A 15,148-nucleotide genomic window follows, 5' to 3' on the forward strand; every position below is an offset into this window, starting at 1 on the left:
GAGACTCATACACACAAGATCTGAGTCAGAATTTTATATTACTTTCAATGTACAGAATGGAAGGGATGAAAAGATCATGATGGGCAATGACACAAATATTTAAAATAACCTTATGAGATCAAATCAGGGGTAAAAAGAGAGATAAACAAATGAGCAGACAGACTGGTATAAACTTTGTCCTGAGAAAATGTTTTCCAGTTTTACAGCAAAAAACATGAAGTGTGATTTACTCAACAAACTTTGCACATAATAAAAGAAGTACAAACAGTTATGACATAATCATGCCTTTGGAGGGTAATATCCATAGGTTAAGGTTAATAATGATTATCTTTGGTTTGATTGTTTTTCTTCTGCCAGCATGATCATTGCAGGCTCTAGAGAAAAGGAAAGACGCTAAGCATAACTACACTATACTATGTACTATGTACACATTTATCTCTTACTTTAAACTCTACTTTTAAATAAACCTCTTTACTTCCCCCATCCCCTATGTACAGTGTTGAACAAACCACTTTGAAATGAATGCACAAAAGAAAAAAGTACATTTATAAACACAGATCCTTCAGACATAGATTTCATCAGGTATTCTCTCATACTACTGAGGATGATTTTCCAGAATGACACAAAGTTATATGCATTAAAAAATCACAAGCAAAATGCGAACAATCTGATTGAAGACATATTATTCTAAAATCCAGGTGAGCGTACCAGGGCTGCTGTTTTTAGAGGGTCTAAATAAGCAATTTGTGCCCCAAAAACAAATCACATATAAAGGCACAAGGAGCCTAACTGGCACATGATAAGGCTACAACAGAATATTTATTTTTTCTTTCTTGTCTACAAAAAAAACCATTATTGGTCTTCAACCAGAAATGTAATAAAAAAAGTTGCCAACAAACACAGTTCTTTCGTTTACAGGAATGATTATGAATAAAAATTGGTAAGGATATATACTTTTTCATAGTGAATTTATACTGATCATTATTTGAAAGAAATCGCTATGGTCCTCTTCATATTTTTTAGTTTGAAATTAACCACATGACAACAAGAAATAGTCTGGGAAATATCATGAAAAAAAAGCACAAGATTGCCACTGCTCATCTAGAAATACCTCTTGAATCTTTCTCAATTCTGTGGAACTTCACTAATATGGGCTTAATTTAAAGTACCGTTTAAGAAGTTACAAAATGTTAATATAACCGGTTGAATGTAGTGATAATATCAGGTCATCTTTTGCACAACACTGAAAAAAAACCCAGATGTAAATGTTTGAGTATCTCTGATTGAGCTTCTCTCAACTATATGCGTTTCTGTTAAACTATTAAAAATTACAAAACACTTCTGCACCGTCTTCATTTTAAAAAGTGTACCAACTTCAGTAAGAGTAAGGCATCATCCTGCCATGACTAAAATGATCTAAGAACAGTAAGTCGTCAAATGTAGCAATAATTTTCAATAGTACAGATTTTGTCCAGCATTCAGGTATTTAACAATTTTAATACTCTAAAGATCTCTTATAAACCCCATGATGGAAAATATTATAGATGTGAAATACAGGCAGTGAGGATTATTTCAAAGTGTTGAAGGACTTTGTGTCTGCGTGTAACACAAAGAAGAATAACATCAGTCTATCATGATTATACTATAAGATATAATGTCCATGTCAGGTGCCACATTTTGCTGTAATCATATGTGATATGTTTCTAAACGGCAGTTTAAATCCTGTTCCTTTGGAGATGCAGGATGTGGTCACTGTTGGGCATCACACAGTATTTCTTCAAGGGGAGCATAATTCATCAGAATTGATTGGATGAGAAATTCACGAACTGATTAAGGTGTAGTGCAGCCATGACCCCGGCAGGGGGAGCCAGCATACAAGATCAGTCTAGCAGGATGAGCTCATCTCAGTCCAGCGCTTCAGTAAGCTCATGTGTAGGCAGCAATTTTAGGACATTTTTTAGACAACAGTCTTAGTCCTTGTCTTTGCTGTGGACTGTCCTGGCCTCACGAGGCCCAGCAGCCTGGTCCTTTTGTCCTGCAGTCTCTGAGTTCTACCTTGTTTTGTATCAAGAGAGCGGCTACAGCTGGTCTGACTCCTCTCTGGAGCTCAAACTCGGCTGTGTGCCCGAGGCCACAGTTCTGGGTGTGGAGGGCGCTGAGGGATGTGCTGTGGGGTTGCTTGGAGGGTCTTGTGGGCCATCATATTGAGGCAGCTCACCCTCTGATGGAAGCTCCCCTTCTGAGAGGTATGGGGGAGGAGGGAGATCAAACCAGGGTGGCCGACTAGGGTAAAAAAACAGAAGAAATAGATAGAGGAAGAATGTGATGTCAGGGCCATGAGCTATTACATAAGGATTGTGCAATGAGTTTTCTTTTTTTTTTTTTTTTACCAGGACCAGCAGCTAGTAAAGATTCAGGATGTACACTAAAACCCTTTCTGAGAAAATAAAGTGATATTGTAAGAACCTTTTATTTTTTAAGGCTTCAGTTTGTAACTTTTGTGTAAATAGCTTTGTGTCATTTTTTGGAACTGTCACTATATTATAAGAGAAGTACATGAGACAGATCAAATCATATCCCTCCTCTTAGTGCCTCTAATGGCTTTTGCTAGAATCTACTGCGGCACACTGAAAATACCCAATCAGAGCCGGGTACTCCCTGACGCAGCTGTCAATCATGTCAATCACTGTTTGTGTGTGGCTAATCTGTCAAACTAGGCAGCACTGATCAGATGTGAATTGAGATTCTGTACCTGCACTGCCTATTTCTTGCCTAAAATGTTTTCAGAAACATATTTTAGTGTACTGTTTAGCTGTAAAATGAGAATGTTTGTGACCCTGCCGCCATTTTAAATACAGTTAAACAGAGAACCAAGCACCACCCACCAACCGGGCCAGCTTTCTTATTTTCAGCTTGGTACTGTGTTTCATTGTATCCAGCACGGCAGCCGGGTCTCTTTTTCAGTTTATAGCTACACAGTTTACAAAAGTATGTTCCTGAAAACATTTGAGATAAGAAATAGGCAATGCAGTTACAAAATCCAGATTTATATTTGATCAGGAGCCGTGATTGACATGATTGCCGGCTGCGTTAGAGTTTCCTCAGCTCAGATCGGTTGTTTTTGTTCACAGGCTATGAGGCCATTAGAAGCGTTACAAGGCAATAGAGGCAAAGGAGGATGATTTTTTCCCCACAGATTATCTGTCTCAGTTATTGCTGTGTAAATATTGTGACATTTTTAAATATGAGAAAAAGTTTTTTCTTTTTTTTATAGCAGTTGCCAAATACAAGTTTAAAGAAAACTGTAACCCTGTAAGATTCTATTTTTTCTTCTTTGCTTTACGTTATTGCCAGTTACCCCCCTTTCATTTATAAATGTTTACCATTTTGCTTCTTTTCCACAATGTTATATTTTTTTATTTATTTTGACCAACTGGAAAAAAAGGTTGCACATATTGATCAAAAAGTTAGAAATCTTACACCTGCCCTATGCCTTTTGAATAGCCTTAAAGGCAATGAGAGAATTGGTGGCAAAAGGGCATACTGGCTAAAAGGGTCATATTGAGACAATGGATGGGGCAAAATAATCCCACATACTCTGAATGGTTTGTAGCGTTTTCAGAAACTGCCTCTTATGAAGAGTTGATTTACAAAATAAATGGGGATCTGGACTCTTACATAGAATTATGGGAAGAGGTGAGCGCTTCATCTAAAATATTAATGTTGCTGTTCCTGGTGTCTGAAGGAATCAATAAAAGTCAAAATTGAAAAAAGAAAAGAAAACATAGTCATGTTAAGCTGTTAATGGTGAAGAATGTGATGTTTTTACTCAGAATATCATTCTCTTCATCAATGTTCATTATCTCTCTGTGTTAATTTGAGTAATTTATAGTCAGCTTTTTAAACAGCAATAGTCCTCTATATAATCAGTAGTACTCTATATAATTAATTAATTAATTAATATGTAATAATAAATGATTGCCCAGCAGATTAGTGGGTTAATTGTTTGTGCATTCAAAATCACATGAAAGGACCACTGGGACAGAAGCTGATAGATATTTCTGATAGCATCCTTTACAACAGATTTAGTCTGTGTGTGGGAAAATTGACTATATCAGAAAAATGAATTTACGAGTAAATTAGATTCATTATGTTGTAATCAATTTTACACTAAATTAGATTATACTTTGCTCGAGAGGCAACTTTAACTGCCACTCTCTCTGATTTTTCTTTTAGTGGCGGCTTACAGTGCACAGCGAGCTTTATAGATAGAGACAAAAGATTATAAACGTCCATGCAGCTGTTAGAACCATTATTCCTTTCACCTGACATCCAAAACGGCTTGCGAGTATGATGGAGGTGAGTCCATGGAGAGTCCAGAGGGATAAAGGGTCCCAGACAGCAGCTGTAGCGCCTGAGGAGTTGAGCTGAACTGGCCTGCCGCAGTGGGGGAGCCAGGGGAAAGACCTGGACCTCCATGATGGACGTGGCCGCGGTCCAAAATGACCAGACGGGACAACAGTAGGGGCTGGTGGTGGTGGTGGTGCGAGCCCCCTCTTACACCTCTGGGCAGCAAGACGCTCCGCTTCCTTTGATGATGGAGCACCAATGCCAGCAATGCCACCACCAGGACAAAGATAACGGCGCTGCCAATGACGGCGTAGGTGATGCTGGGGTAGTAGCGCAGACGGTAGTCCAGGGTGACAAAGTCCTGTCCCGGAGCCTCTGTGGGGAGGGGGGGTGAAGAGCAAAGTGAAGATGCATGATGTAGGAGTTTGGGGAAAAGGGACAATAAGTGGTGGCAAGGGAGACAAAGAGGGGAATGGAGAGGGAAACAATTGAAGTGAATAGGTGGTTGAGGAAACAGGAGGATGAGTGGTGGAGTTGCAGAGCTAGGGGAATGGAGAAAGGAGCGAGGATGACGGGCATGAATATCAAGCAGTAAATTGTTTTCAGGTTCATTCTGAAATGTGTTCTGTGTGATTCGATAGAGGCAGCCTCTCTTGGAGATGAGAGCGCTACATAATAAGCATAACGGCAGTCAGACTCTCCCCAAGAGCTTGCAGAGACGAGGAGAACAAATAGAGCATCGTATACAATGCAGAGGATAGTTCTGAGCTCACAGTTCACAAGTAGGGACCTCGCTCTCTATTATGAAGAAAGAGGAAGAAGAGAGAGACTAAATGAGTCTTTGTGAGGACAAAACAGCTCACAGTGGTTTTTGATAAAGTCCAACTTGAGTTGCTCAGCATTGAAGATAAGAGAAGGCAGAAGCACACCAGGGGTGTCACAGATTACCATGTTTGTCGCAGGGAAAAGCAGAGACTGCAAACTACCAAGGAGTCCAGGGAACTTAACGCTCGCAATGAGAGCCGTGGCCAGTGGTAAGAAACGCACAGCAGCCAACTCGCTGCCTGAAATGAGGAAAGGGAGTACTGTAATGCCAGAGAGCACTGCAGCTTATTATTCCAGATGGGATGAGGGAATAGCACTTAAACATTTCCGCTGACTGATATTACAGCGTGAGAATTTCAATCAGGCACTCGGGGTGAGGCTCATGTAAATGGTGTTTCTGCTGCTTACCGGCAGACAGTACTGTTGGACTAAGAAGAGAGGGAGGGAGGGTGGAAGGAATCCTATTTATTACAGAGCCGCAGTAGGGCTGTGCTAATGAGGAATGAGCTACATAAAAGTATTTTACAGTTGCTGTTTCAGTTCAAATTACACTAATGCCTCAGGGGGCTGTAAACATCAAACCTCCATGCGCCTCCTAAAAAGTTCAAAACACCCTTTGGAATACTCTATGCTCTGTGTTCGAGGTTTTTTCTGTTGCTGTTAAACAGACTAAGTGTATTAATGCCTGATATCCAATTAAAATGACTCAAATCTCTGTCCACTAGCCATCATGCAGACAGTTGAGAAGAGTGCCCAGAAAGCTTGCCAGGAAATGACCATGGCGAGATACTGAATCTCCAGGTTGAATCAATAGTCCAAAAATGCCTCCATCTGTAAGGATTAGATCCCCTGAAACTGCAAAGCAGGCAAACCTTTTTGGAGCTTTTTGAAGTATTCCAGGCTTACATAGACTTACAGGCTCTGGGGGGATATTGCGTTTAGCACAGGGTAGAGATTCCCCACACATGTACAAGGTAGAGCTACAGGGCCTCAGAGAATTCGATGAAACGTGCAGAGCTCCACAAAAAGTCAACCAGTGTGACCCTGTTATGGTGAGTTGTAGGTCTGATTCACAAAGCTACACCAACTAAAATGTCTATAAAGTGAAAGTGAAGTCCACTCTCCACTTCAGGGTAGGTTATGTAATAAACTGTTTATATGTACTGGAATTCAAATCATGGATAGAAGTCATAGTGTAAAGGATCAGTTTCACATTTTTGGAAAAACACTTTTTCTTGCTGCAAGTTAGGTGCGACTCCACTCTATGAAGTAAAAGGAACTATAGCCAGCAGCAGCAGGCTAGGATATCTTAGCATACATCCTGTAAACAGGACAGGAGGAAACAGCTAGCCCTGGTCTGTTTGTTTAGACTGCTTAAAAATTAAAAAAAAAAAAAAAAAACAAGTTGAGGTTTCATGTTCATCTGGGTTATGTGCCTATTTCTTGGCCCGGGCGCAGTGACTTCCTAGAGTCCCTGCTGGTTTCCTGGCAACCTCAGGACGACGACAACACTCCAGGAAGTAACTGTGACTTCCCAAGAACTAGTCTGGCACATATTCCCCTGTTACACTGCAATGTGTTGTTTTTAGTTGTACAGATTAAACAAACAAGATGTAATGTGTTAATTAGTGAGCTTTAGAGGCGCTTATAAGCAGATTCTGTTAATTTCTGACAGATCGAGGCCAAGCACCAATCTCAAAGGCTGAAAAATGAAGCCAATGCTGAAGTGTCAAAAACTGCAGTTCATCAAATGGCCACTTGAGGCTGACTCCAAAACATAGTCAATCCCCATTTGTTAAAATGCCCAACTTTTCAGCAGAAATAAACATGTTTACAGCCTGGTACAAAACACTGTATTGGTGACTATAGCCAATTTCAAAATTCACGACAACTCTACGGGGGTTAACTTTTCTTAAAACTCATCCGTTTGCATTTTATTAAGGTACAAAGTTACACATATTTAGGGTGGGGTCGCTTTGAGTGATGATTGTCTGTGAGTTAGACCCACCCCTCTCTCCTCCATAGCTCCAACCTCTCGTCCAAGTATGGTCACTTCTGGCTCCAAAAAACCCAGATGGTGACAGCAGAAATGCCAAACTCAAGGCCTCGAAACGACAGTCCACAAATTAGTGGTCAAGGTAGCTACTTCCATAATCTATACACTATATGGTCGATGCTAGATGTTTCCTGTTTACTGTCTTTATGTTTAGCCAAACTAGCTGGCTGCTGGCTTTATATTTATTTTTCATTGATACAAGCATGGCACCAATCTTCTTATCTAACTCTCAGCAACAAAGAAAGTAAATGTATTTCCAAAAATGTCACATTATTCCTGAAAGAAAAAAACTGGTGGGGAACTTGAGATATTATGTCAGTGCATTTTTGTGGACAAAGCAGAAAGCTTTCATTGGAGTCTTTTTGAGCTTGTTTTCTCGTTCTTCCAGACACCATACTGAATGTTTCTTCTGTCTACCTGACCTTGAAGGCCTGAGGGAGTCTTCCGTAGTGTGTGTGTGTGTGTGTGTGTGTGGGTGTGTGTGCACACATGCTGTTGAATTCCCAACAACAACCAGCCTGGCATACAGCCTATTTATGTACCAGTGTGTAGTCAGGGGCCCCATGCCTTAATTAAATCTAATCTAATTCAGATGCTCCACCCGCCCACTGCCCCAACCAGGCACCAGCCAATAAAACAAGCCCCCTCGACCCCTCCCTTGTGATTTAAAATTGGCCAGTCTTTCACGCTACCAATTAATTATGAACTGGACTCTCAGCAGAGAAAGGCCAAAACAAAGAAGAATTATTTCCATAATTACCTAGTGAAAAAAAAGCACAAATAAAGAGATCCCACCGCTGCCACCCTGCGCTGCCTATCAGGTTTCAGTGCAGTCCTCTGGGAGCAGAGAGAAACACACAAAAGGAACTCATAATGCTGTAACATTAACAATGGAAGCCTATTCGGTACATTAGCGATAGAGGCCTGAAAGGCTGTTTCAAATCACACAGGAGATGAAAAGACAGAGGGAAAAGAAAAAGAGACTGAAGCAAGCATCTCTTCTGTTAGAGGAAAGAGGTCCTGTGTGTTTGTACCCCACCGCCCCCCCCCACCCCAACCCCGCTGTGTGTGTGATTGAGCTCCGCATTCTGTGTTTCCACCCATTTTAAGCTGTTAGTGCACTTACGCCACAAACAAAGGTGTGATCACCACATTCAAAGAGAGGTGAGGGGGGGTCTCACTATAACGAAAGTAATTCACATTCAAAATAAAAGAGTCAGTCCCTTCCATACACATGCACACTTTATGCCCTTTGATGGCAGAAATTTCATTTCTATGAAGTTTGGCTTCACACATCAAAGTCCTTGATAGCAGAGCCAGGACTAGATGTTGAGTTTAAGGTACATCAAAGGAAAAGGCCACTCACTCAAAGCTATGATTAAATCTTTTTATCGAATCAATGAACCTCATTGTGTTTGACTGGCTTTCAAACTTTTACCATCACCCAGATCTCTTGTGATTCATGTCCTCAACCTACATGTACTCACAGTGCCTGGTCCTGCTACCATCTCTGACAGTGTTACTTTGTACCAAATTCATTTGATTGAACTGTCATGATCAAAGTTGAACATCAAAGTTCACTCTAGGCTTTCCTGTCTTCTCTTGTCAAACTTGACATGAAAGACTCAAGTCCATTTTTGCTGTCGACCAGTAGCAAAGCTGGTTGGACACTGTTGACCACACAACAGGTAAAGGCTGATGTGAAGGAAGCTGTCCTTTTAGCTCATTCAATCTCATACAAGTCTTGGGTGACATATCAAAAAACGAAATTCTAAAGCGAGCTGCAAGGTTTGCCGTCAGTCAATACAAGTTGAAATACCCCATAGGGTATTTTTACACTTGCTATGTGGTAACAGGGTTGGCAAGAAGGCAGATAAGTCTAAAAATTTAGCAAATAAAAAATGTACAGTTAGCTGAAAATAATAACCACTTAGCTAAAAGTAAATGAAAAATTGTTGAAATCATAGACTGTATAAAAGAAGAGGAGCCTAGCTAGAAAGCAGGGTATGCTTTAGGGCGTGGTTACCTTATGACTTACAAAATGCCTCCATGTGCAACCTGTCAATCATAGAGGCATAGCAACGTGTATCTCTTCCCTCTTGTCCAAATATGATCACTTGTGACTCCAAAAACAGAAGATGGGGATGGCCATAATGCCAAATTTAGCACCTCAAAACAATAGTTCACAAACCAATGGATGACTGCACAGTGGCCACATCCATATGTTGATAAAGAGTCTAGGGTGTCGGCAGCGACGCAGAACAGAAACACTGTGGTGAAGAGGGAGCTGAGCCAAAAGGCAAAGCTCGATTTACTGCTCCATCTAAGTTCTGACCCTCACCTATGATAATGAGCTTTGGGGTAGTGACCAAAAGAATGAGATTGTTGAAACAAGTAACAACAGCAATGAGTTTCCTCCATATAAGGTGGCTGGGCTCAAACAGAGATGGGCTGAGGAGCTTAGGCATCCAGAGGGAGCTCGAAATAGAGCCACTGCTCCTTCAAGCCAACTGAGGTGGTTCAAGCATCTGAACAGGACGCCTCCTCGTACCTAAGTTTAGACGGGCAAATCCGACTGGTAGACCAAAAACATTAGCTAAAATTATAGATACATATTACAATACCTCAAGAGAGTTTAATCTACCAAAACAATTATCAGGTGGTCATTAGCATCTACATTTTTTAAGCAGTGTCAGAAAGATCTATACAGTGCTACTGTTCTGCGAGTGGATCAATAAGTGGATGAGACTGAAGGGATATTACCAGGAATTTCATCTTGAGGTGGTGAGCGTTACCCAACCGCAGGAACATTTTGGAGCATTTCTGAGTGGAGCTGGATGCATAAAACGGGCTGCATATAGATGTACTTGTGTTCCACATAAATAACCTCACTCTGCAGCTCTCCCTGTGACACTGGCACCTCTAACAGCACTTCTATACTGTATTCATAAACTCATAAACCTTCCATATGTGGAAGCTTGGGGAGGGGGGCAAGGTGCAGCCTCTCAACTCAGCCACTTTAATTACATCAGAGTGCCTCCTCCCCACATCTCTCCCCTTCCCTCTCCTGTCCTATCTTCCCCTCTTGCCTCCTCTTCACCACTCCTGTGCTTTTTGTTTCCCCCTCCTGCCTCTCTCTTCCTCCTCCTCAGCTTTGTGCTTTCCTTTGCTCCCTTCTCTTCTCTGCAGCCACTATTTTACTCTACTCCCCTCTTTTTGGTAATTTACTGTCATGGAGATGACATGTACCTTGCTTTTATGATATACAACAACTGCACTCAGCCTGGATTATGCACCCAAGGAATGCTTATCAACAGAAAAAACCTCTTTCTCCACGTTCTCCCTTCCCTTTACACTCTCCAGACGTGTTTCTTCCTCTTCTGCCTTTTCTCTCTCCAACAGTCTACCACTCTCTCTTTTTTTTTTATTTTTTATTTTTTTACATTTCATTATCTCCCGTCTGCATCAATCTTATTACCCCTGCATGAGAGGAGAGAATAACAGGGACATGGAGAGGTCACATACAGCACAACAGTGGACAGAGGAGAGGGGTTTAGAGAGGACAGAGTCAGAAACAGATGTGGAAAATACAAATAGAAAGGGTGGAGAGATGAGCATCTAGTGTCTTTTGAAGTATCATACGCACACATCTCATCTCCTCTACCACAGGCTAAGAAAATTGAACTCCACACACGCTGCTCCGAACTAGCCTTAAATCTATTACATGAGACAGAGTCACGCTGACTCCCTGCTGTGTCCCTTCAGTTCCAGGAACTCACTCTTTTTGCCTGAATCCCTTTTTGTGTTGCTCTATGCCTTTCTAAACCTGACTAACGAGCCTCACTTTCTTTGACAGTGTCCTTTTATTCTTCTTCTTTTGTTTAAGAACTAGTACTAACATTGTCAAGGATTGACGAAGTGTGGTCATACTAGATCAAAATTAAGAGCTGACTAATATATAGGGCGTATATACATTTATATTAGAGTGTATAATGGCCTTTAAAGGTATACTATGCAGGATTTTATGTTCCTAAAAAACAATGTATAGACTCATAGAAAAAGTAATCCCTCTCAGTCATCACTTATGTTCTACTAGGAGTGTGCAGAGCTGTATATATCTGAAGATAACCTGCCATCTACCTGTATTTTTTAATTTTCTGAGTACAGCGCTGGTGAGGCGTGGACTTTATAAAAAGTTAGCGACCAGATGCCAGACTATAAACAGCATGCATCCAAAAGGAAGCCACAAAAAATGTGCACAACTCATAGAATATACAAAAATACAGCCAATAATAGTGAACCTGGGGTTGGCTTTCACTTTTGCTGGTGACACTATTTACCAACAGTAACTAACAAATCCTGCATAGAATAACTTTAAGTAACAAAAGGTGCCTAATACAAGGTAATTTAGAAACAGTGTGGCAGTGTTACATTCTGTAGTTTGTTCATCAAAAAGCACTGTCAACTTTATCTTTCAAATGTAAAATGTCCTACTATGTACATATCTTACAGTCTAAATGAAGTGGAAGTTAGATGATCTTTATAGTCAGTAATGTAATGTGACAAAGTTACTAGAAATAAAAATCAAATCCTTCAGATTTTATTGAACTGCTCATAGGTAGGCATGGCTGAGAAAACACTCTGCCATATTGAGCTGGGGTGATATGAGGGAATATTTTAAAAACCTTTTCCTGACTGAGATCCAGACGTGAGGTTTCCATGCAGAATATCCTAAGAAAAGTAAGAGAGGGATTTGAATATTAAACAAAATACCCCTATATATTAATACAAATACAAATATTAAACAATGAGATTAATAGCATAGGGACATCACAGATAGAAAACTGGAGCACTGGAGGTGGGCCCAAGTGTATTCCTAATGAAGGTCGCTTGATGGCGCATGAAGCCAAAAAAGCTTGATTTCTAAAGTATGAATTTCCTGAATCTTTGGCATTGTTGGGCCCATAAGGCAATGTGTGAGTAATTTTGCTGCAGTTGTGATGCTTAAAAAAGTCACTTAATTTCTAATGTTTCTTACACAATTAAAGTTTAAGTCTCCCGATGTCAGAACATGTAAAACTGTCCTAAAAGCATCTGTGCTGTTCTGTGTCTGTAAACTACATTACTACAACTACAACATTAGGGTTCTTCATTAATAGTTGTGCTTTTAAAATCTCAGATATCAGTATTGGCCTAAAATATCCAGTTACTTTTGAGTTCCATTAAATAGTCATTCCTTTGGTGATGACCTTAAAAATGTAAGAAGCATGTTATTTGAAACAGGTATGTTAAAAAATAACCAAATCACATGTATCATGTTATTGTCTCTAAAAACACAACTGTGTGCACATGTATTTGATAAAGACAACCCCAAGATTTACGTTATAATGTAGTAGAACACATGAGAAATCAAAAATATTTCTTAGTTGAAATGAACAAAAAACAGGGATCCATTGAGAGGTGCTGCAGAACAAGCTGAGGCAGAGTATGGGTACACACATACATGCTCACACATTGTGGGTTTGTATGCAGCTACTGAAGCAAAGTGATGGCCAATGTTAGTACACAATAGGCTATTGAGCATGCAGTGATTAAAACAAGCTCTGAAGCACGCCTTTGTCTGTCTTCAATCAAACTATGCTGCAGATCAACAGCAGGCACGTCGTTGAATTGCTGAGATACAAGAGTTTGGGTTTTTTTCCCCTTAAAATGTAAATGCAGCAAATCCCTTTATCCTGATTGGCTACCTGCCACTGAATATGCTAACTAACAACTGTCAGAGTACACTCATCAAAAGATGAATGGGCGAACTAAAATGAAAAGAAATCCAGCTAATAAAAGACTCCACATATCTTAATTGCCACACTTAAAACGCCTCTGAATAAAGGGAATGGAGATATTCCCTCCCTCTGGCTCATTCCTGAGGGAAAAGATAGGGCCTGCACAGATGTGCTGTACTTTCCCTATGCACTGAAGACTCATTTCACATTCACAAAGTGCCATCTTTAAAAAGAGTCCAAAGTGGAGGAGGGAAAAAGTAATCATCCTCTGGCTTCGGCATTCCAGGGTTTGCAGCTACGTGTCGAGTACAGCTGTCTTCGGCTGATATAGGTTGGTCACAGCGGTGCTTTCCCTTATTGCAGAGTCACTTTGTCTGACACTAATTACAGGTGTGGGGCTTCTGGCTCATTTGGCAGTTCTGTTGCCACAGTTACGCCCACAACGACAGAGTGATAAAATGAGGTGCAGAACCAGTGACAGGTTTGGCCAGCACATTACGTCCAGTATGAGAGGAGAAGAGAATGATGACACCACTAGAGGGCAGACAGCTCTCATGTTTACTTGGCAACATGCACACATATAATCACACACACATTCACACTTCATCCCTTAGTATTGGGCGGGCATCCAGAACAGGGGGAGGGCCAGCATTGGGTTGAGGGGTATGTTGGGGGGGGGGGTATGCCATCTGGCTTCAAACACCCTCAAACAGATGTACACATGTGCAATTATCATATAGTCCCCGCATACAGTATGCATGGCACCACATACATTCACCAACGTACCATAGAGTAAATTCAACAGAAAAAAAAGTTCAAACACAGACACGCACCCACACACTCACACACAGACTGCTTTCATATGCTCATACGAGCAAAAATGGCAATACAAACAAAATCCCAGAAATCCTTTCATCCTGGTCCAGAGTGAGCTAACTAAACCAACGCCACATGGTGGTGAAATCTGAAGAAAAAATAGGGGGGAAACTACAAACAGAAACTTCTGGGTTTGGCGCACTCGTGCTTCTCAGAGTGCACTACCAGCAGAGAGGAATCAAGAGGGTGAAAAAACAGAAATCTTTAAAGTGACTGTGGAGGCTATGGTCACAATAAACTTTGCTTAAAAGGATTATAAAACTGAAACTATCCTGCTTTCACTGTCTTTCTGACACAATTAACACCTACTGTTAAATTTAAGTCTGCATCTGGAGTATAACACAATTATTCCACTGATTTACTCCTGGCAGTTGTTTTCTGCATTCTGTCTGCATTGCGATTTGGTCACATTTTAAATGCGTCTTATGCAAAGCAGGTGAGTAGGCGGGGAGGCGGGAGGTTCATCTATAGTCAACAAAAACATGCAGGTGAAGTGAGGTTACTGTACTGAACCTTTTCTTTCTCTACAGGAGGCATCAGAAAAATCACAAGTTGATTTTACAGCAATTGTTTTGCAGCAACTGTGAATGTTTCAATGTTTTCTTGTTGACTTTTGAGATGAGAATTGTCTTTTTTGGTACATCATCTTGGCTAGCAGCAGAGCAGAGCCTGCGGTGATTTTTCCAGCTCATGAGAGCACACTGTCCAAAGCCATTTAATCACTCTGCAAGCCAGATCAACTCCAGAGGTGGTCTGAATGATTCAACCACATGCTGATAGTGTTTGTGTGCATCTGCACCTTCCATTAACATACAACCTCCATTATCTAGATAAGACATCTAGATACAGATCAAACTTTAATTCCACACATAAGTGGGGTCCATGCCTCACATCCATCCCAGCTCACGTGTTTTGACTGTTGTACTCTAGATGTACGGTGTTTGTGCACAACATATCCACTCAGGCAACCCTGATAAATGACTTTTGATACAGGCATCCTTGCTAGGAAATTGTGAAACACAAGGGTATATTTCATCCAGCAGAAATCAGGAATGTTTGATGCTCTCATTGAAAGTTAGACCCAAAGACTGCATAAAATAATAGACATAGCTACAGTGATGTCACTCATTGGTTTGTAGGCTGCTGTTTTGAAGCCTTGACTCCGGCATTTTGGCCGCCACCATCTTGTTCTTTTGGAGCCAGAAGTGACCTTATTTTAGAGCTGTGACAATTTTTATATCTGCAGTAAAGCTGGGTATTT

At 40.8% G+C, this 15,148-nt stretch overlaps 1 protein-coding gene across 2 annotated transcripts in view; it reads right to left on the minus strand.

Moving 5' to 3' along the window:
- Positions 1–994: 994 nt before the first annotated feature.
- ldlrad3 (low density lipoprotein receptor class A domain containing 3) overlaps positions 995–15,148 on the minus strand; it is an 86,347-nt gene continuing 72,193 nt past the window's right edge. For both annotated transcript variants that reach the window (XM_042496802.1, XM_042496801.1), the window contains exons 5-6: positions 4,326–4,725; positions 995–2,283 (exon numbers count right to left, since the gene is read on the minus strand). In XM_042496802.1, the coding sequence (XP_042352736.1) occupies positions 2,079–2,283; positions 4,326–4,725 (605 nt within the window). In that variant the 3' untranslated portion in view covers positions 995–2,078. The remainder of the gene's footprint in view (positions 2,284–4,325; positions 4,726–15,148) is intronic.

This window comes from Plectropomus leopardus, chromosome 11 (genome assembly GCF_008729295.1).
Source record: "Plectropomus leopardus isolate mb chromosome 11, YSFRI_Pleo_2.0, whole genome shotgun sequence".
Taxonomy (NCBI): Eukaryota; Metazoa; Chordata; class Actinopteri; order Perciformes; family Serranidae; genus Plectropomus; species Plectropomus leopardus.